This window comes from Biomphalaria glabrata, chromosome 10 (genome assembly GCF_947242115.1).
Source record: "Biomphalaria glabrata chromosome 10, xgBioGlab47.1, whole genome shotgun sequence".
NCBI lineage: Eukaryota > Metazoa > Mollusca > Gastropoda > Planorbidae > Biomphalaria > Biomphalaria glabrata.
The window spans coordinates 26547475-26570273 of NC_074720.1; the positions used below are offsets into that span (position 1 = coordinate 26547475).

The 22799-nt window shown below is 36.2% G+C and overlaps 1 protein-coding gene across 4 annotated transcripts; it reads right to left on the minus strand.

Moving 5' to 3' along the window:
* Positions 1-970: 970 nt before the first annotated feature.
* LOC106064881 (uncharacterized) lies at positions 971-22249 on the minus strand. 4 transcript variants are annotated; one of them, XM_056044657.1, is made up of 10 exons: positions 22131-22249; positions 20276-20452; positions 19994-20135; positions 13753-14576; positions 13372-13533; positions 8578-8697; positions 5835-5943; positions 5427-5572; positions 4778-4856; positions 971-2185 (listed from the first exon to the last, which is right to left on the minus strand). In XM_056044657.1, the coding sequence occupies exons 2-10, from the start codon at positions 20429-20431 to the stop codon at positions 1941-1943; spliced, it is 1983 nt and encodes a 660-aa protein (XP_055900632.1). In that variant the 5' UTR covers positions 20432-20452; positions 22131-22249; the 3' UTR covers positions 971-1940. The 4 variants fall into 4 exon arrangements, with proteins under 4 accessions (XP_055900632.1, XP_055900630.1, XP_055900628.1 ...); XM_056044655.1 differs by having other exon boundaries at positions 5427-5545; positions 21719-22245; XM_056044653.1 differs by having other exon boundaries at positions 21719-22244.
* Positions 22250-22799: the final 550 nt, after the last annotated feature.

The following is a 22799-nucleotide window of genomic DNA, read 5'->3' on the forward strand; positions in this document are numbered from 1 at the left end:
GGAATCCTTTGAATTTTAATCCTCTTATTTTCATGAAAAATACTGATCCGATATTATGTAATATCAACAGACGCGAAGTTTCTAATTGTTTTCGTATCCATTGAAAAGTTGTTGTGTTGTTGTTGCCAATCTTGTAAAAACCTAATGAATGAAACACTCTGTCTCCACGAGGGAGCCATCAATGAGGCATGAATTTGTTTTTCTTCTTTGTCTACAAGTAGAAGATCTGACACTGTTCACGTGACAGTAGTGACCAGCAGGAGCAGCTCGTGCATTGAACGTGAGTGCTCGCTGGAAGTCATTCTTTACATGTGCATAGTGTATGCAGTGAGTGTTTGTGGAGACTGTTGATAGACTCACAGATTTTGATTTTTGTGCTGAAAACATTGAAACCTGTTCACGTTTTTTTTACCCTGCACAGCTCAGCAAACAAGTTCCTGGTTTGTACCTTGTGGACACATTTTTGGGGCATCTCAGCGTTATTTTTTATAATTTTTTTTCTCAAACTGAAAGAAGAAACCCACATGCCAACAGTTGCCTCATCGTGGGTCTGCTGTTTTAAAAAGCTAATTAATTTAGTGACGTTTTTTAAAAAAAAAACACCCTACAATCTCCTGCTTGGGGATGTGTGTAGACTAAAGGTGCTTGTGTGTTTTAAAATATTCTAGACTGATAATTTTTAAAAATCTGAAAAATTTAAAAACTTCATGCCTAAATATCAGGCTTATCCAGCTATCATACATTGAGATTTCCTCTTTGATCTTTGTGTTCTAGACATTAAGGTAACTGTTCATTAAACGTCAGCCACTAGAATGGTGTGATTTGTCTTTCATGTACAAACTGAATGGATTCATTGTGTTTACACTTTTTTCGCTGTGTGTCCGTAGGACAAGACATGGGAATGTTTTGGAAGTTTCTAGATCTACGCCAAGCCTGACCTTAACAAAAACAGATTGAAACTATCTAAGAATAAACATAAAGACATTTCTATTCGACATGAGAAGTTATTTATTATTACATATTTATCGACTCCCATAGAGGGAGATAGCTATTTTTAAGTTTTCATGCTAATTAATTGTAATGATAGTTCCAAGTTGTGTTTTTAAGATTAATGTCAGTTCCTACAAAACAAAATGTACACAAGTGGAAGTCCAGTGCAGAATGTTTGTGTGTAACCTCTTTGGTAAGGGTAAATACAAATGCCCTTTATAGTATTAATACACTTTAAAAGAGTGTTATATTTGTGTAGAAGAATAGAGTCATTGAAATTGTATTTCTATTTTATCTTTTCTGTCTATATAGTATATTACTCCGCTCCTTAAGAGTCCTGAGCACCAGCATGGTCTAGAATTTCGTAAATCCGCCCTGATTTCCTGAGACCTCCCCGCTCAGTTACTTCTAGAATATCTTACTTAAATAGCTTTTTTTTTTAATGTTTATTTTTCAAACCTCAATTCATGTAGAAAGAATCTAGATCTAATTCGATGAGTTGCCCCGACATTATATTTTGTATGCCGACAGCAGAGGTCAATCGACGATTGCTGATGTCAAAGTTGATATCAAATACATTTTTATGGATCTCATAATAAGTCATGTGTAACTACTGAGTAATTTATTTTTCTTGACCTGCATATTTAGGCATCCAAAAGTGATTGAACGACACTTCACTGCACTTGAGATCAGTTTTACTTACAAACTGTCACTATGTAAAGCTTCTGGAAATATAACTCCCAATGGTTGACACGGTTGAATGAACAAAGTAGCATTATGACTGTAATGACCAGACGATGCAGACTTCAAAACTTTATATCTTGGATTTTTTTTTCCTCTGTCGCGTGACAGTCACATGATAGTGTCAATATTATTAGCCAATCAGAGAAACATCTGTCAAACTATTTACATCAAGGAAAGAAAAACTCTCTTGGTCACGTTGAGCTGGGTCAGCTGCAGAACATTTCACTGACCAGCGGCCAGCAGGCGGCATTCTCAAGGACGATTCTTTTCTGCCAATTTCGTTTTTCTAGTTGAGACAGAGGTCGTAGCAAGGTCAGAATATTGATTGTCTTGCCCAGAAGTTGGGCAATGTTTTGGTCAGGATGGTCAATGGAAAGTTGGCGCTGTAAGCACTCCAGCAAGCGATCCTGTATTTTATCTACGGCCTGAGGGTTTAGAATAGTGCATCCGTCTGTAGGAGACAAGGATACATTAGTTATAGGGGAAAAAAATTGAAGACAAATATTCAGTCATTTATAGGAAACAAATAGTAGCAATACTTTGAGTATTCTTTATTCATATTTTTTTTGTTTCATACAATCACGATAACAGATGACAAAATAATGACGCTAACACATGGTAAAATAATGAAAATAAGAGATGATGAAATAATGACGCCAAGAGATGACAAAATTGGGAAAGCTAGAGAAGCCAAAAGATGATAAAATAATGACGCCAAGAGAAGACAAATGTTGAAGATAGAGACGCCTAGAGATGATGAAATAATGACGCCAAGAGATGACAAAATGGTGAAGCTAGAGACGCCAAAAGATGATAAAATAATGACGCCAAGAGAAGACAAATGTTGAAGATAGAGACGCCTAGAGATGATAAAATAATGACGCTAAGAGAAGACCAATGTATGAAGATAGAGACGCCTAGAGATGATAAAATAATGACGCTAAGAGATGACAAATGTTGAAGATAGAGACGCCTAGAGATGATAACATAATGACGCCAAGAGAAGACAAATGTTGAAGATAGAGACGCCTAGAGATGATAAAATAATGACGCTAAGAGATGACAAATGTTGAAGATAGAGACGCCTAGAGATGATAACATAATGACGCCAAGAGATGACAAAATGATGAAGCTAGAGACGCCTAGAGATGATAAAATAATGACGCTAAGAGATGACAAAATGATGAAGCTAGAGACGCCTAGAGATGATAAAATAATGACGCCAAGAGATGACAAAATGGTGAAGCTAGAGATGATAAATAATAACGCTAAATGATGAAAGACGCTAAAATTAATGTGTATTATTTATAGTTATCACCTATATTCTTTTCTCGTATTGTGTTGTATTTGATGTCTAAAGTGTGAACATGATAATAGTGTTAACAAACTAAAATGTACCTACAGTAAACAGGAATTAGCCCAAAGATCTTTTTCTTAAATGAAGCATGGAAAGTATTCAATTAATGAATCCAAAAACAAACACATTCTACATATTGTAGAACTCGACTCTAGACTGCACTAGCACAAACACAGGTTACAAGTTGTATGGGGATTTTCACCAAGAGTTTTCCTTGCTAAACAATGTCAAGGACGATATATATATTAAAATAGTTTGTGCTGCAAAATGAATGACCTTAGAAATGTGATTTTACAGTGCTTTTAAATCTAATCAGCACATCCTATATGCTGAACACCCGAGACACCAAATAGTTAGCTTGTAGAGTTACCTGCCATAGATGAAAATATTCAATTATCTTTTTTAAAGTAACTTTAATTTTGGTATACTGTTAGATATAATGGTAGATGGTATAGTGTTAGATACAATGGTAGATGGTATAGTGTTAGGTACGATGGTAGATGGTATAATGTTGGATATGATGATATAGTGTTGGATGCGATGGTAGATAGTATAGTATTATGTACGATGGTCGATGGTATAGTGTTGGATACGATGGTAGATTATATAGTGTTAGGTACGATGGTAGATAGTATAGTGTTAGATACGATGGTAGATGGTATAGTGTTAGATACGATGGTAGATGGTATAGTGTTAGATACGATGGTAGATAGTATAGTGTTAGATACGATGGTAGATAGTATAGTGTTAGATACGATGGTAGATAGTATAGTGTTAGATACGATGGTAGATAGTATAGTGTTAGGTACGATGGTAGATAGTATAGTGTTAGATACGATGGTAGATGGTATAGTGTTAGATACGATGGTAGATGGTATAGTGTTAGATACGATGGTAGATGGTATAGTGTTAGATACGATGGTAGATGGTATAGTGTTAGATACGATGGTAGATGGTATAGTGTTAGATACGATGGTAGATAGTATAGTGTTAGATACGATGGTAGATGGTATAGTGTTAGATACGATGGTAGATGGTATAGTGTTAGATACGATGGTAGATGGTATAGTGTTAGATACGATGGTAGATGGTATAGTGTTAGATACGATGGTAGATGGTATAGTGTTAGATACGATGGTAGATAGTATAGTGTTAGATACGATGGTAGATAGTATAGTGTTAGGTACGATGGTAGATAGTATAGTGTTAGATACGATGGTAGATGGTATAGTGTTAGATACGATGGTAGATGGTATAGTGTTAGATACGATGGTAGATGGTATAGTGTTGGATACGATGGTAGATTATATAGTGTTAGGTACGATGGTAGATAGTATAGTGTTAGATACGATGGTAGATGGTATAGTGTTAGATACGATGGTAGATGGTATAGTGTTAGATACGATGGTAGATGGTATAGTGTTAGATACGATGGTAGATGGTATAGTGTTAGATACGATGGTAGATAGTATAGTGTTAGATACGATGGTAGATGGTATAGTGTTAGATACGATGGTAGATGGTATAGTGTTAGATACGATGGTAGATGGTATAGTGTTAGATACGATGGTAGATGATATAGTGTTAGATATGATGGTAGATGGTATAGTGTTAGATGTGATGGTAGATGGTATAGAAACAAACAAATCGTACAAACACATCTGGCACTACTAATGGACAACTTACAAGGTACAGTCAGCAATAAAGATTTCAACAGGATCAGTTGTCGAGGACTAATTGACTTCTTTTGTAACACTACAGCCAGCTGAGGAAATGTGTGGATACAAATCTGATTGACATTATTTCCTAACCTATGCAATTGTAGAATTAAAAACAACAACATTTTGGTTGTTTGTTTTTGTTGCAAGTCTGTTTTTAATTAAATTAGTGTAGGTCTTCATATGTAGGCTTACATCACACAGTGTATTATGAATGTACCGACAGTCTGACTCTAGCCTGTAGGCCTATATACATACTTCAGACTTACTTCAGACATACTTCAGAGATACTTCAGAGAGAGGTTTCATGCAAGGACAAAAATGAAGGATTTTTTAAACAATTGTCATAATAGAAAAAAAGTCCTTTTTTTTTTAGAATCACCTTTTTTTTGTTCACAAGACTAAAACACTCGCCTAAAGGTCATAGCAGGCTGTAATGTTTGTATAGAAAGTCATCTTTGATTTACTTCCGATTAATGTCAGCAGTGGAAAAGATCCACTTTAATGTTCTACATTTTAAAACGAATCAATTCCTCTATCCACATGGTCTACAACAGTGTCTGCAGATAAATTCACTACGTAAATACGTTATTCAAAATGAAACATTAGCAAGTTACCTCAAAGGAATGGTCCACCCAGCTGGGATCAAACATTTTATAAAGGTCGTCTCTATGGAAACAATGACTCTGTGGCATGATGACTGTATTGAGCTGAGAGTTGTATCCCTTGTAGACTCCTAGAAACCAGAAGTCAGTAAAACTACCTACCAGCAATACAAATTCATTCCATCAGAGCAAGACACATATGTTAGGGTAAAGTGATACATAAGATCAGGGACAGGAAATACATTTGTATAAACTATTTGTGAACAGTCTCAAACTACAATGTGTCTCCATTCCTGAGAGATTGATTGTCCAATGTTGCTCATTTGAAATCATTAAATGTGTGATTGTTGTAACTCAGCATTCGTTGTGTCATGTGGTGGTGTGTACAACTAATCAGTGTGTCTCTTAGATTTAGCTCACCTTTCAATAACTGAGTCTGATCGTCCAATGGCAATTCTTTAAATCCAGGAAGACATTTGGCGAATCTGACGAACGCTCTGAGAAATACCTCCAAGTAGTTCATCAATACCTGAGAGAGAACAGGTAAAAATAAGAAAATACTTTCAAGTCAATACCTGAGAGAGAACAGGTAAAAATAAGAAAATACTTTCAAGTCAATACCTGAGAGACAACAGGTAAAAATAAGAAAATACTTTCAAGTCAATACCTGAGAGACAACAGGTAAAAATAAGAAAATACTTTCAAGTCAATACCTGAGAGAGAACAGGTAAAGATAAAAAAAAATAGTACATCTACATTGAAATCAGATTTTGATAACGCATTTTTAAATTAATTACAACTTACATAAATAGACCACAATAGCCTTTAGTACATTGACTGAAATAATGAGACACCACAGACACAAGACAGAAGGCAGATTGACACAAGACAGAAGGAAGATTGATACAAGACAGAAGGCAGATTGATACAAGACAGAAGGCAGATTGACACAAGACAGAAGGCAGATTGATACAAGACAGAAGGCAGATTGACACAAGACAGAAGGAAGATTGACACAAGACAGAAGGAAGATTGACACAAGACAGAAGGACGATTGACACAAGACAGAAGGAGGATTGATACAAGACAGAAGGAAGATTGACACAAGACAGAAGGAAGATTGACACAAGACAGAAGGAAGATTGACACAAGACAGAAGGAAGATTGACACAAGACAGAAGGAAGATTGACACAAGACAGAAGGACGATTGATACAAGACAGAAGGAGGATTGATACAAGACAGAAGGAAGATTGACACAAGACAGAAGGCAGATTGACACAAGACAGAAGGCAGATTGACACAAGACAGAAGGCAGATTGACACAAGACAGAAGGAAGATTGACACAAGACAGAAGGAGGATTGACACAAGACAGAAGGAAGATTGATACAAGACAGAAGGCAGATTGATACAAGACAGAAGGCAGATTGACACAAGACAGAAGGCAGATTGATACAAGACAGAAGGCAGATTGACACAAGACAGAAGGAAGATTGACACAAGACAGAAGGAAGATTGACACAAGACAGAAGGACGATTGACACAAGACAGAAGGAGGATTGATACAAGACAGAAGGAAGATTGACACAAGACAGAAGGACGATTGACACAAGACAGAAGGAAGATTGACACAAGACAGAAGGAAGATTGACACAAGACAGAAGGAAGATTGACACAAGACAGAAGGACGATTGATACAAGACAGAAGGAGGATTGATACAAGACAGAAGGAAGATTGACACAAGACAGAAGGCAGATTGACACAAGACAGAAGGCAGATTGACACAAGACAGAAGGCAGATTGACACAAGACAGAAGGAAGATTGACACAAGACAGAAGGAGGATTGACACAAGACAGAAGGAAGATTGACACAAGACAGAAGGAAGATTGACACAAGACAGAAGGAGGATTGACACAAGACAGAAGGAGGATTGACACAAGACAGAAAGAAGATTGACACAAGACAGAAGGCAGATTGACACAAGACAGAAGGCAGATTGACACAAGACAGAAGGAAGATTGACACAAGACAGAAGGAAGATTGACACAAGACAGAAGGAGGATTGACACAAGACAGAAGGAAGATTGACACAAGACAGAAGGAAGATTGACACAAGACAGGAGGAGGATTGACAAAAGACAGGAGGAGGATTGACAAAAGACAGGAGGAGGATTGATACAAGACAGAAGGAGGATTGACACAAGACAGAAGGAGGATTGATACAAGACAGAAGGAGGATTGATACAAGACAGAAGGAGGATTGACACAAGACAGAAGGAAGATTGACACAAGACAGAAGGAGGATTGATACAAGACAGAAGGAGGATTGACACAAGACAGAAGGAGGATTGATACAAGACAGAAGGAGGATTGATACAAGACAGAAGGAAGATTGACACAAGACAGAAGGAGGATTGACACAAGACAGAAGGCAGATTGATACAAGACAGAAGGAGGATTGACACAAGACAGAAGGAAGATTGATACAAGACAGAAGGAAGATTGACACAAGACAGAAGGAGGATTGATACAAGACAGAAGGAAGATTGACACAAGACAGAAGGAGGATTGACACAAGACAGAAGGCAGATTGATACAAGACAGAAGGAGGATTGACACAAGACAGAAGGAAGATTGACACAAGACAGAAGGAAGATTGACACAAGACAGAAGGAAGATTGATACAAGACAGAAGGAAGATTGATACAAGACAGAAGGAGGATTGACACAAGACAGAAGGCAGATTGATACAAGACAGAAGGAGGATTGACACAAGACAGAAGGAAGATTGACACAAGACAGAAGGCAGATTGACACAAGACAGAAGGCAGATTGACACAAGACAGAAGGCAGATTGACACAAGACAGAAGGAAGATTGACACAAGACAGAAGGCAGATTGACACAAGACAGAAGGAGGATTGATACAAGACAGAAGGAGGATTGATACAAGACAGAAGGAGGATTGATACAAGACAGAAGGAGGATTGATACAAGACAGAAGGAGGATTGATACAAGACAGAAGGAAGATTGACGCAAGACAGAAGGGGAATGAAATAAGCCAAAAGGGGAATGACAGAAGACATTGTAAGATTATTATTGTGTTTTATTCAAAACATTATGAATGTAAAGTAACTATTGATCGATTTTGTTCCTGACCTTGATGTTATTCACTCTGCCATCCAGATCAATGCCCGTGTTTCTAAACATGTCCACGTACTGCTGGTCAGTTAGGTCTGGGAGTTGACCCATCACTTGTTGCTTCATCACGTACACTTTCTGAGGGAAGAGTTGATGTTTTCAGTGACTGACAGAGTTGCAGAGACATCTTGACTAGACAATTAGCTGACTAGTTGTCTTTACTTCGAGATATGTATGTCTTATTACAATTCCTCTATTCGGGTCGCACATTCATAGAAACAAATTGATCCTGGAAACAAATGGAACCAGTACACGGCTCTCGAAGACGACTCTAACGATTTTCCTAGAATTTGACAGTTGATATTGTTGGAAAATGAATTACTTGCTCTTTGGCTACTCTGAGTTTGACCGCTATAATTTTTTGAAATTAGGCCTATAAAAAGAAAATAATTTAAATTTGGATAGAGAACCAGAAAATCTTTAACTTGAACAAACTATAAGTCTTCGGGTATTTCCGCATGTAGGCCTTATTCCATTGACTTATATAGTATACTAGACTGGAAACCGGAAACAAATTCTTATCCGCGATTGATCGATTCACAGACCTATATATATATAGAGAGAGATTTTTATGTACATATACTCTTTTTTTAAGCTATAAGAGGAGTCGCCCCAATCAATCGTTTCTGTCTTAGAAAAGTAATGATCTTTAGTTTTCAAAGTTTAGAAATAATGCTAAATCGTTTCTCGGATATTCACGCAAATATATGAAACAAATCCATTTCCTGTTTGTTTCCATTGAGATAATGTTTCAAAAATCCTAGATCGAAATAATTCATGTTGATGTCACGTACACTATGACCATATATGGTAACAGTTTCGGGGTGTTTGCCGACATAGCTTGACATAGCTGGGAAAAAAACCAAGCATGTAATTAAATGAACTCCATTGGTTCCGAAAGTTAATTGTTGTACATTAGACTGCAATGATTGGTTGGTCTGGGAGGGGTAAGTTGTTGATCACGTGATTACGAGCTGAAGCCCGGATGAAGCGTGTAGCTCCCGGCCAGTCTTGTCTCGGAAGTTGTAGTATTAACATCTAACTTGTATGTAACGTGAAATTGAGAACATATATCTTATTTGTATCAAGACTCAGATATACTATTGTGTAGATTCAATTCAAGTACATTTTAACCATTGTAACTATTTGTGAATAGTGTTTTCAAGTTATTAATTAAAGTAATTGTTTTTGAACGAAGAGAAGTTTCTTCATTGAATTTAGAACGTACTTAGATCATATTTGTCAAGTATTAACTCCTAGACCTAGATGATCCTCTTATCAATTGGCAACATTCTGTATGATCGTATTATCAACATAGATCTGTCTACTTCTATACGATCATCTTATTGAAAGATCATTTCAAGATCCTCGGCAATCACGACCATTGATGGTGCAATATAGTTCAAGTCTGATCGTGACAGTAGCATCATCTTAGAGTGTGACATCAACACCATTGATGATCGTGACAGTTGATTTAAATCATCTTATGTACATTTAGATCTAAATTGATTGATTACCTAGATGTATCTAAAAATTGCAAAATAATAATTGTGAGTATTCTTGTTTTTGATGTTCAATTACTAGATCTAGGTCTAAAAATTAAATTATATGTTACATAGGTTAGGGTTGAAAAAAAAAACACTTCATGTCTTTCAACTACTTTACAAAACAACGCCTTGATCCAACTTTCTAAAAAATGTACACATTTTTTGTAGTGTTAAAAAATCTCCATGTCCAGTCTAGTCTATACTATAAAGTAGAAAGTAAGGTGTATGTATGTATGTGACGAATAGAAATCAAAACCTTTTGACCAATCTTGATAAAACTTGGCAGAAATGTTCCTTTGGTGCTAACTTAGACCGTAGTGTATGTATTGTAGCCCTAAAACAAACTTTAGACCCTCAAAAAAAAAAAAGTTGACCATCTCTATGAAAGCAGTATAACTTCATCGATCTAGGCCAAATTTGCATGAGAAAAGATCGAAAGGATCTAGATCTAGATCTAATTTTAAGTACTACACTTTGCGCAAATAGTTTTTTACTTTGACACATGAAAATACAAAATATAGTCTATTGATTTCATTATTTAGTAAAATTAACCTTCAAATTTGTGTTTCAAAAGCATTTTTACATAAATTCCTTCAATATATCTGCGATTACAGACGTCCTGACTTACTTATAAAACCATTCATTTAACAAATTGGGTAAACCCGTTTTAATTGTACTTTATATCCTATTCATCTATCGCTCCTTTCGTTTTTAATAGATATGAATGTATTGGCTTCGGGTAAACCCATTTTCGCAAAACTAATTTTATTTTCGTAGCGAAAGAGAAATAACGTGAAAGGATCATTAGCTAAGTTTAACATACATCTAAATCCAATCCACTACATTAGTAAACACAAACTTAGACCCGCAGGTAATGTCAGGCTAGTATAATATATAAGTCTATGCCTTATTCCTTCAAGAGCATGGTTCAAGCAATTAATTTTGAGGAACATTTAGTCCGACTTCTATGCATAGACCTAAAAGGTGTTTTTTTTTTTTCTTTCTCCCCTAAGTCTACTTATTTTTAATATAACTTACGTCATTTCCACTTCTCTCTAGACGCGGTCCAAATATATAACAAATCCAAACAATCCTAATAGCATATATAAGATAGATTTATTTTTTGAGAGAGAGAGAGAGAGAGAGAGAAACAGAGAAAGGAATGATACTTTGTAATACTGTCAAAAAAACAACAACTTCTAATAGCTTTGAAAAGTTTAGTTATCTAATGTCATTTCGCTACATTCAAAAGTGGTCAAAGAAATGAGTACAACTTTTTATTTAGAGAGAACAAAATATCCAGAGAAATGTAGAAAGGGAAACGGGAATGTGCACGAAGGACTTTTTGTGGTTGACAAAGGGGAGGGAGCGGATAGGTCAAAGTGCTACTCAAAGTCACGGGCCCCAATGAAAGGCGCGTGTATGTGTAGGGGGTGCATTATAAAGCGGGTCTTACCAAATCTATAGCAAGAACAACCAAATGTTTCAATCTATCTTTGAGAATTGTTGACCTCAAGTAATCATTCATTAGTTTGAGGCGCGAGAAGCTTCTTTCACCAGATTACACAATTACGTCTAATGCATAATGCCGTTTTTATTTATCGCGCGTTGGATTGGTGTTTTCCATATTGAGTGACACCTCAAAATGACAACTATATTTTAAGGACTATTTCGTATATTTTGCAATTTCGTGAGATTTCCAGGAGCTCCTGGTAAATCGACAGGAGGGCGCGAGAAATCTGTTTGAAGTTATAAAATGGTTTAATTTAATAATTTATACTCCTTGAATTAGCGCGGGTCCTATGAAAGTGCGGGTCCTTTGAAAGTGCGGGGCCAACTGCGGTCTCATAGATTGCAGTGGCTTTTGGCCGGCCCTGCAAAATAGCTGCGTACGCTACGCCATGGGTTGACTATATATATAGTATTCTCTTCATGGCTCAACAGTTTGGACAAAAAGAAGTAAAGGAAAGATCTCTCTCTTATTTCTGCATGTCGGACTAGAATTACCCCACGTAACTTTAGCGGTGACAAAAAAAGAGTGAGGGAACAAGTAGTATTCACCCATCAATAAATAGCAGGGCCGGACGTAACCATTGTGACCTAGAAGTCATGGAAAGATCACTCTTTTATTTCTGCAAGTCGGACTAGAGTTACCCCACGTAACTTTAGCGGCGAAAAAAAAGAGGGGAGGGGAGAACAAGTAATCTATGTATTCACCCGTCACTAAAGAGCAGGGCCGAACTCAACCGTTGTGGGGCTCTATGCAAACGGATTTGGCGGGGCCAAATTTGGGTAGGGATACTGATAATTAGTGAAAATTTAAGAGTTTGTATTAGAAAATAAATTCGTCTTTGCATTTTATTCATTCATTACCACGTACTGAATTACTTTACGAGCCTTGCGTGTAGCAAAGTCATAACGTACATCATAATAATTCTGTTTCCTACATAGATCACGCTCAATAGCGAGAATTACCAAATGTTTCAATCATCTTCGAGAATTGTTGACCTCAAGTAGTTCATCATTAGTTTAAGGCGCGAGACACTTCTTTCACCAGATTCCACAATTACAGATATTGCATAATGCCTTTTTTTTCATTGCGCGTAGGATTGGCGTTTTCCATTTTGAATGACACCCCTAAATGACAATTTTTTGTCTATATATTTCAATAATTTTTTTTTTGAGTTTTCAAACGATTTTAATAATTTTCGGAGATTTCCATAACTTTTTCGTATATTTTGCAATTTCAGGAGATTTCCAGGAGCTCCTGGTAAATCAACGAAAGGCTACGGGAATTCTGTTATAAGTTATAAAATGTTTTAATTTAATAATTTACTCCTAGAATTAGCGCGGGTCCTTTGAAAGTTCGGGGCCCACTGCGGTCGATTAGGTTGCATCGGTCTAAGGCCGGCTCTGCAAAATAACGGCGTATGCTACGCCGTGGGTCGACTAGTAAAAGTCTATTCATCATAGGTCTACTGAAAAAGTCACCAAAGATTATTGCTAGTGTTTTCATTAAAAAAAGCAATTACTTCTAACATATATTATGGTCATAAGCATCATTAGAATGTGTAGAAATACCAAATCATTATTACATGTGTATTCATCATTGACGACTTTGAACACTATTAGTCCTATTAATGAACGAGAAACTGTTACATTCCAAGTCCTTCAAGTCATTAGAAAGAACCAGAGAACTACTTACAATGTGTGCTTTCAGTTTCTCTTCAATGTAGGAGTCTGGAAAGTAATCTGAGACTAGAATCAGGCGATTGTGTGTGTCAATCAGTTTGGTGATGACGCTATCAAGCTCGTCACCGATGACGTCACTAGAGATCCATGGAAACTGTTTCTGAATATTCTGGTGCTGTGAGGGAAAGTTATATATATATATGGAACAAATTTATAGAACTTATGTCATCAGTTTTACAGATAGATATAATTTTATAATATGTGTAGTGCTATTTATAGACAATAAACTATTTAGGAAAAAAATAGTCCATCAAATTAAACAAATTTTTTCAAAAGTTATCCTAAAGGTCAACATACAACAAATTATCAAGAAATTATCAGAAAAAATTCTAACCTGAAATTGCATAAGAAGTGATAGATGCTCTTTAAGATGAATATTTCCATTGTATATACTGGTTTCCTTGGTGATACTTTCTAACCTAGCTTCAAATGTTACCGGAAGTAGTGCTCTAATATCCCATGAAGACGGCTGTTTGCTGTCCGTGAACTCTTCCTCTTCTAGGCTAGAGTAGTGTTCTGTCTGAACCAGCGAAACGTCTGCTGCTGGATGATGACTTTGACCTTGAGAACTGTCAATGTCATTGTTAAAGTTATAGCTGTCAAAACAAAATGGCAGTTCATAGTTTTCTTGATTGATGGTAGGTAGTGCTAAAATAGTTTCTTGTGGAGAGTGGGAGGAACTCTGCTCCAGATGTTCGTGAGTAGTGTCAGACACGTAGTCTGTGTCTTGGTAGTGCTCACACTTGAACGATGTCTCATAGCCTAAGCTAATATCATTGTGGGAGTCAAATTTGAAATCAGGCGGCGGGAAATTCTGCGGAATACTCTCCTGGTAAGAGCAATATGTCCCACTGTAGTCGGTGTAGTCATTGATCTCATTGGTCAAATTATACTGAGACTCAACATTTGAATCAACCAATGATTGTGGACATTCATTGGGAAGTGGCATGCGCAGAGCTTCTTCTGCTAATCGGTGCTCTTGTCTCAACAAGAGATGTTGCTTTCGTACTTCTAACTGAGTTTCGTACTCTTCTTTCTGGCGCGCATGCGTGGAACTACCAACAGATTTCTTCAGTTCCTTCTTTTGTTTGGCCAGAATTTTCACTTCAATAATGTTTCTGGTTCTGGCCTCGTGAGTGTAGCGCCCAACTTTGATGGCTGGTAAAGAATCAGAAAGTAACAAAAACATGTTTAAATTAATAATAATAAGAATAATAACAATAACATACGCTTAAGACAAACTTATTCTTAAATAAATGTTAAATTTCATGAAAAAATAGATTGCTCTTTGAGGGTATAAACATACGGCGAAAGCAGTCAGAGAACCCGCTTAGGGCCTCGCGCCTTAGGGACCCCTTAGCACTGCTCTGGTAGCATATAAAAAGGCTAATATCTAAGTTATAACCATTCCATTATAGAGAAGTTTCCAAAACTAGTATTCGGTGCTACCTAATGTAGTGTAAGGCACTAAACTTGATGTAACTGCTACAGTACTACACTATATGGACAAAATACTAAGTAAACTAAGTAACTGTTACTGTACTACACAATATGGACAAAATACTAAGTAAACTTGAAGTAACTGCTACAGTACTACACTATATGGACAAAATACTAAGTAAACTTGAAGTAACTGCTACAGTACTACACTATATGGACAAAATACTAAGTAAACTTGAAGTAACTGCTAGTACTGCTACAGTACTACACTATATGGACAAAATACTAAGTAAACTTGAAGTAACTGCTACAGGGCTACACTAGTTGAATCAATTTCAGTTATTACAATTTCTCTTGTCAGCTTGCAAATTCTTAATTTGTACAAAAACAAAAAAGATGGACACAGATCTCGAAAACGGCTCTAATGATTTTCATTGAAATTTATAGTTTTATGTATATTTTTAGAAAAAATTACTAGCTAATGGGTCACATTGGGAAAACTCTGGTAAGACTGTTATCATTTTTAGCGGCCCCCGAAAGGGGAAAAGACGCTATTAGTTTTGTGCGAAATGTCTGTCCGTCCGTCCCGTTTAGATCTCGTAAACTTGAAAAGATATTGAAAATCCGACATCACAATATTTTAGACCATTCAAAGTTCTGATGCAACGGCTACTTTTTTTTTCCTGAAAGCGAAAAATCTCATTTTTAAAATCAGTTATGCAAGCAGTTTTTTAAAAAGCTAATTAGTATGCATTATAAGTTAGACCTAATTTAAAACGAATAGTAATCTTATAAATTGTATTTTCTTGATAATTTTTTTCATACTCGGGTGACATGAATTCGAATAAAAGATTAAGCCTTTTCAAAACAATTACATTATGCAAAGACCAGGAGAGGCTCGGTAAAGCGCTTAGCTTCCGAACCGAGGGTCCCGGGTTCGAATCCTGGTGAAGACTGGGGTTTTCAACTTCGGAATCCTTGCCTTTTCAAAACAATTACATTATGCAAAGACCAGGAGAGGCTCGGTAAAGCGCTTAGCTTCCGAACCGAGGGTCCCGGGTTCGAATCCTGGTGAAGACTGGGGTTTTCAACTTCGGAATCCTTGGGCGCCTCTGAGTCTACCCAGCCCTAATGGGTACCTGACATTAGTTGGGGAAAAGTAAAGGCGGTTGGTCGTTGTGCTGGCTACATGAAAACCTTCTTTACCGTAGACCACAAAAACAGATGAACTTTACATCATCTGCCCTATAGACCACAAGGTCTGAAAGGGGAACCAATTAGGCCAGGTTCACATCTAACTTTGCATTCACTTGCACCTATCCCTTGATCTGCAGCACCATTGGGGCACTACACAAGATCTGTCAACCTTCTTTCTCCATTCTTATCTCTCATTTGTCTTTGATATAATTTCATTTGGATATTCTTTCTGAAAATATTGAAGCCTGCCTGGGTGGACCACTTCGGGGGCCGATTTTAAGTTTGTGTTTCCACACAAACTGTCTTTGTAACCTTGTTTCTAAATGCAATAATGGTTCAAATTAAATTTTTCTGGAGGTCTAGACAGCTGCTATCTCTTGAACACACGTACGTCAGCGGGTATTCCCGCAGGTATTCATAAGTTAAATTTAAAAAAAAAAAGATGTTCAGAAACATTTTGCGCACCATTCTTCTAAATCTGGATCTACTGGCCCAGTATTAGAATTGTATATACTCTGAGTAGATTTATACCATAGACTTATATATTATATCTAGACTGGAAACCGGAAATAAATTCTTATCCGCGACTGATCGATTCACAGGCTTATCTATATATAGATTTTTATGTACGTAAATTCTTTTTTCAGGCTCTATGGGGAGTCGCCCCAATCAATCTTTTCTGTCTTAGAAAAGTAATGATCTTTAGTTTTCAAAGTTTAGAAATAATGCAAAATCATTTCTCTGATATTCAAGCACATATATGAATCAAAGCCATTTCCTGTTTGTTTCCGTAGAGATAATGTTTCAAAAATCCTAGATCGAAATAATTCATGTTGATTTAAATCATCTTATGTACATTTAAATAGATTGATTACCTAGATCTTTCTAGATTATGTATCTAAAAATTTGCAAAATAATAATTATGAGACGAGAGTACTCTTATTTTTGAGGTTCAATTACTAGATCTAGAAATTAAATTATATGTTACATCGGTTAGGGTTGAAAAAAAACAACAACTGTACTTCTTTTAACTACTTTACAAAACAACGCATTGATCCAACTTTCTAAAACTTTTTCACGACATGTCCAGTCTAGATATAGTGTATATGATTGAAACATTCGCTTAACTAATATTTTTTGTTTCGAGAAGACTTTCTGGTATATATATTGTATGTATCATTTACATGTTTTTAAAATCTATCATTCATGAGCTATTAAGAATAAAAACAATCGCTCTTACAACACGTCATCAAAAACAAAAACGGTTAGGAATTCATTTTTTTTTTAGAGGCTAAAGTTTAAGTTGAATTTACGAATAGAATTTTAGTCACTTTATCAATGGCTTTGATTTGAGATTTTTTTTTAAAAAAAGGAAGTTTTAAAAGAATTTTGGGCGTGTTCTCTCTCTTTTTGTTCTGTTTACGTTTTCGAAAACTTGTTTTTGTGAGGTGGAAGTTTTGTAAGGCAAACCAAAGTGTAGAATGTAAGGCAAACCAAAGTGTAGAATGTAAGGCAAACCAAAGTGTAGAATGTAAGGCAAACCAAAGTGTAGAATGTAAGGCAAACCAAAGTGTAGAATGTAAGGCAAACCAAAGTGTAGAATGTAAGGCAAACCAAAGTGTAGAGTGTAATACAAACCAAAGTGTAGAATGTAATACAAACCAAAGTGTAGAATGTAAGGCAAACCAAAGTGTAGAATGTAAGGCAAACCAAAGTGTAGAATGTAAGGCAAACCAAAGTGTAGAATGTAAGGCAAACCAAAGTGTAGAATGTAAGGCATACCAAAGTGTAGAATGTAAGGCATACCAAAGTGTAGAATGTAAGGCAAACCAAAGTGTAGAATGTAAGGCAAACCAAAGTGTAGAATGTAAGGCAAACCAAAGTGTAGAATGTAAGGCAAACCAAAGTGTAGAATGTAAGGCAAACCAAAGTGTAGAATGTAAGGCATACCAAAGTGTAGAATGTAAGGCAAACCAAAGTGTAGAATGTAAGGCAAACCAAAGTGTAGAATGTAAGGCAAACCAAAGTGTAGAATGTAAGGCAAACCAAAGTGTAGAATGTAAGGCAAACCAAAGTGTAGAATGAAGTGAAGCGATGGGACCCCACGATGACCCCACGATGACCTGTGAACCACTGTCAAAAAACGTAAACACAAACTCTATGACCACATCACAGGATCCTCATGGCTCGCAAAGAATGACCAGGTCTGTCAGTGAATGAAATTCTATCCAAGGCGAAGGACAAAGAGGAATGGAGATAGATGGTTGACAGATCATGTGTGGTGCCCCAACGGTAGAACAGACTAAGGGATAGGTGAAGGTGAGGGTGAGAGTGACTTCACACCTAATATAAGGTTTCAACTTACAAATATCCAGTCTTATCTTAAGGCAATAAGTAGTTCAAGGACTCAAGATTATCAAAATTATTAAAGTTTATTTATAGCAGTAGACAATAGCTCAATCTCACACTCATTTTTACAAAGCTTATATCGATTCACTCTGTCTGTCTGTCTGTCTGTCTGTCTGGTACAATTTTTTCAGATCATTTCTCCTACACCCATTCTCTGATCAAGATGAACCTTCAACCTTTACACTATTATTTATTTAACTAACAATTAAAAAAACTAACTTTTTTAATAGAAAAGGGGAGCTCATTCCTGCAGTATTGATATATTTATGGCAGTGTATTTGAAGTCCATATATGTCAATGTTCTACAGAAAGTCTATAGATGTCAATGTGCAATTGACATTACATTGACAAAATACTTTTTTTTTTTACTTTGACATTTATTTATTTGTATTACAAATGAAGGAAATATCTCTCTTTTATGTTACAGCGGTAGCGGAATTTGTTGAAGATGACATTTCTAGCAGAGGCGCAACCAGAAAGTGGGTTCACAGTTCTTAGGATCAGAAACAGTTCGATTTTAATTATCTTTTCATGAAAGTGAACACCAGGTGGGAAGAAGCTTCAGGCATTGTGGGGACAGCATGCCAGGCGCGGGGGAATCTAAGCCTAAGTCTGATTAAGAAAGTTAATGTATGCATAAAAGTTAATGTATGCGTTCAAGTTAATTTATGCGTGAAAGTTAATTTATGCCTGTGGAATAAGATGATGAAATCTTCTGATTTCTTCATACAGTTTTATGTCCACACAGAAGTCAACATGACTCAAACAGTTCAACATGACTCGAACAGTTCAACATGACTCAAACAGTTCAACATGACACGAACAGTTCAACATGACTCAAACAGTTCAACATGACTCAAACAGTTCAACATGACTCAAACAGTTCAACATGACTCAAACAGTTCAACATGACTCAAACAGTTCAACATGACTCAAACAGTTCAACATGACACGAACAGTTCAACATGACACGAACAGTTCAACATGACTCAAACAGTTCAACATGACTCAAACAGTTCAACATGACTCAAACAGTTCAACATGACACGAACAGTTCAACATGACACGAACAGTTCAACATGACACGAACAGTTCAACATGACTCAAACAGTTCAACATGACACGAACAGTTCAACATGACACGAACAGTTCAACATGACACGAACAGTTCAACATAACTCATTCTAAAACTGTTCAAGTTACAATGTTAAGATGAAATGTCAATTTAAATATGTCATCGAAGTTAATGGAACCTTGTCAATTTTGAATAGGCTTCAAAAATCATTTTAATTTGTATACAAACTGGTATTCTTTCTTATGTTTTATAAGATAGATGAAAAAGCGATATAGCTATATCTTGTAAATGACTTCACCATTGTAAATTTTACATTACATAGACTCTCATAGAGTAAATCATATAACTATACAATGCTCTAGACTCCCAAATTGCTAAAGTCAGTCAAGGTCGAGTGTGTAATTTCGATCATTTCTCAAAGAAAACTGCTTAGGTCTAGATCCTTACAACTCACCACTAGTTGACATGCCCACACAAATACATTTTTGAAAACGGCAGTAAGAACAAAGAGTGCGTGCGGTTCCTGTGACGTCACATTCTTTCTGTTGCTTACAAGTAAAAGTAGTCCCATGTTTCAAAGCACGTCTGAAAAATCCCTAATGTTATAAAAAAAAAAAAAAAAAACGTGTTAGTGACATTGAGATCAATGCGCGAATTTGACTAGCATTAGTTGAGTTTATAATCCAAAGCTTTGTCCAATCACTTCAAACTAAAGCAATCGCTGCGAGTCTCTTACTTTGCAAGCCTCACACGTGTTGACTCCATAGTGAAACCCAGACGCAGCCTCCAAGCACACTCGGCATGGTGGAAGCGTCCTTAGTAACTCACTTCTGTCTCTCTTGGTGCGATCCAAGCGCCCTCTCTTTTCATTTGAGCAATCCGATGAAACCATTCTATACAGTCTAGTGACGATCTAAAATTGTGTTAATATATCAATAAGTATGTGATATATCTAGAACGTTCTTTGTCCATTAAAATAAGTTTATTGACAATTATGTTAATTTAAAACCAAATGAAACAAAAGCGTTTCTCAAACTATGCTGGCAGTAGTAGTAATCGAAGACAATTTTTTAAGGATAAATGTGAATCAAGTAAATAGTAAATTAATGCCAAGGTTTAAATAAAATTGACGGACCTTTTTCCTCCTAATGCATATGATGTGTACAGCAAGTACTATGTCAATATGATTATATCATGTGTACAGCAAGTACTATGTCAATATGATTATATCATGTGTACAGCAAGTACTATGTCAATATGATTATATCATGTGTACAGGAATTTCTATTATATCATGTGTACAGCAAGTACTATGTCAATATGATTATATCATGTGTACAGGAATTTCTCTTATATCATGTGTACAGCAATTACTATGTCAATATGATTATATCATGTGTACAGGAATTTCTATTATATCATGTGTACAGCAAGTACTATGTCAATATGATTATATCATGTGTACAGGAATTTCTATTATATCATGTGTACAGCAAGTACTATGTCAATATGATTATATCATGTGTACAGGAAGTACTATTATATCATGTGTACAGGAAGTACTATGTCAATAGATTATGTAATGTGTACAGCAAGTACTACTATGTCAATAGATTATGTAATGTGTACAGCATGTACTCTGGTTAGTGCTCAACAAAATATTTATCTCGATAATTCTTTCTACACTCTATCGAAACCTCACCTCAGCCCTTACTTTAACTGAGACCTGCGCGCCTCTTACTAGAAACAAAAAATAACGCCCGCCAGGACATTACGGAAGTTCAGAAATGGAGGAAACCACTTTTGCGCATGGAGCACCATTAAAAAACAACTTCTCTTTGCTAGTGTTGAGAGGGGGAGGTGCTAACGTGGAAGATTGAGAAGCACTGCCCGATATTATAAGTATTGTTTGTCATATCCTACTTATATAGACTATAGAACTCTACTCTATTTGCCTAGTGTCAAAAGTCTTAAGGAATACGCCTAAAGTTTAGGAAAACTATAAGCATCAAATCGAGATCGAAAAAAATATTTTGAAAGCTATGAATGCAATGATTCCACCTAGTTGTAGAATTGAAATCATGACTATGCGAGCAAGTTGTAGACTAGAGCACTACCTAATGTCTTGAGAAGTTCAGGATTTGTTCCAATGTTTTGTGTGTTTCAGAACGTCACTTACTGCCACTGAAAATAATGTCAAGTTAATGGAAGTGACACTAAAACAAAACCACATCACGTGACTGCTACACTGACATCCAAAAGTAAGTATTTCACTTCGAAGTTTCAAGTGTTTCTTCAGAAATATAACACCTCTTTCAGTGGTGTAGGGAAAATGGTGGGCAGAGAAAATAGATATGCTACGGATCACATGTCCTTCTCAAGCACAAAGAATTGTACTACACAAATGATCTATTATATAGATCGACATTTATCTAGTCGTTTACTTATCTGACAAGATATTTATGTGTTTGTGTGTGTGTAGATTTCTCTAGTTTGATGTTTCGTTAACTATCCAATGCTAGAAATACACGATTGTAATCATCACTCAGGATACTGGATACATAGAAAAGTAGAAGAACGCCTTTATTTACATTCGTTGTTTTATTCTTTAATCCATTGATCTCTCACTTCAATAAGTTCATTAAATGAATAAGTTCTCAGAAAACTGTTTTAGAGGTTATGGGATGGTTACGGACTATAGTTCGACCTATCTTTTATTACACACATACCTATCAGTGGAAATGTGTTAATAGACAACAGGTGTCAGTTTCATTGGCTGGACTGATCACGTGGGAAAAGAATGATGTTGACCAAGGTTAATGACGTTGTCATGTTTCAATTCTTTTATTTATTTATTTATTTTTGGGTAAAACAGAGTAAGATCAAGATATGTAAAAATCTGCCAGAAAATCTTGGCGATGTTCTAGATGACTGGTTAGAGAGAAAGACAGAGATAGAAAGAGATCGAAAGAGAGAGAGAGAGAGAACGACTGAGAGACAGAGAGAGAGAAAGAGAAAGACAGAGAGAGAGAGAGAGAAAGACAGAGATAGACAGAGAGAGAGAGAGAGAAAGACAGAGATAGACAGAGAGAGAGAGAAAGACAGAGAGAGAGAAAGACCCCTCTGATGAGAAACTTGTCATGCTGTATTTCAAAGTGTCACACTAAATGCTTCTGGTTACACTCTGAACACATTCCCAAACGTTGCTAGGGCACATTAGACTATTGCTGTGTGTTTTTGTTGAGTTCATATTTTACTAT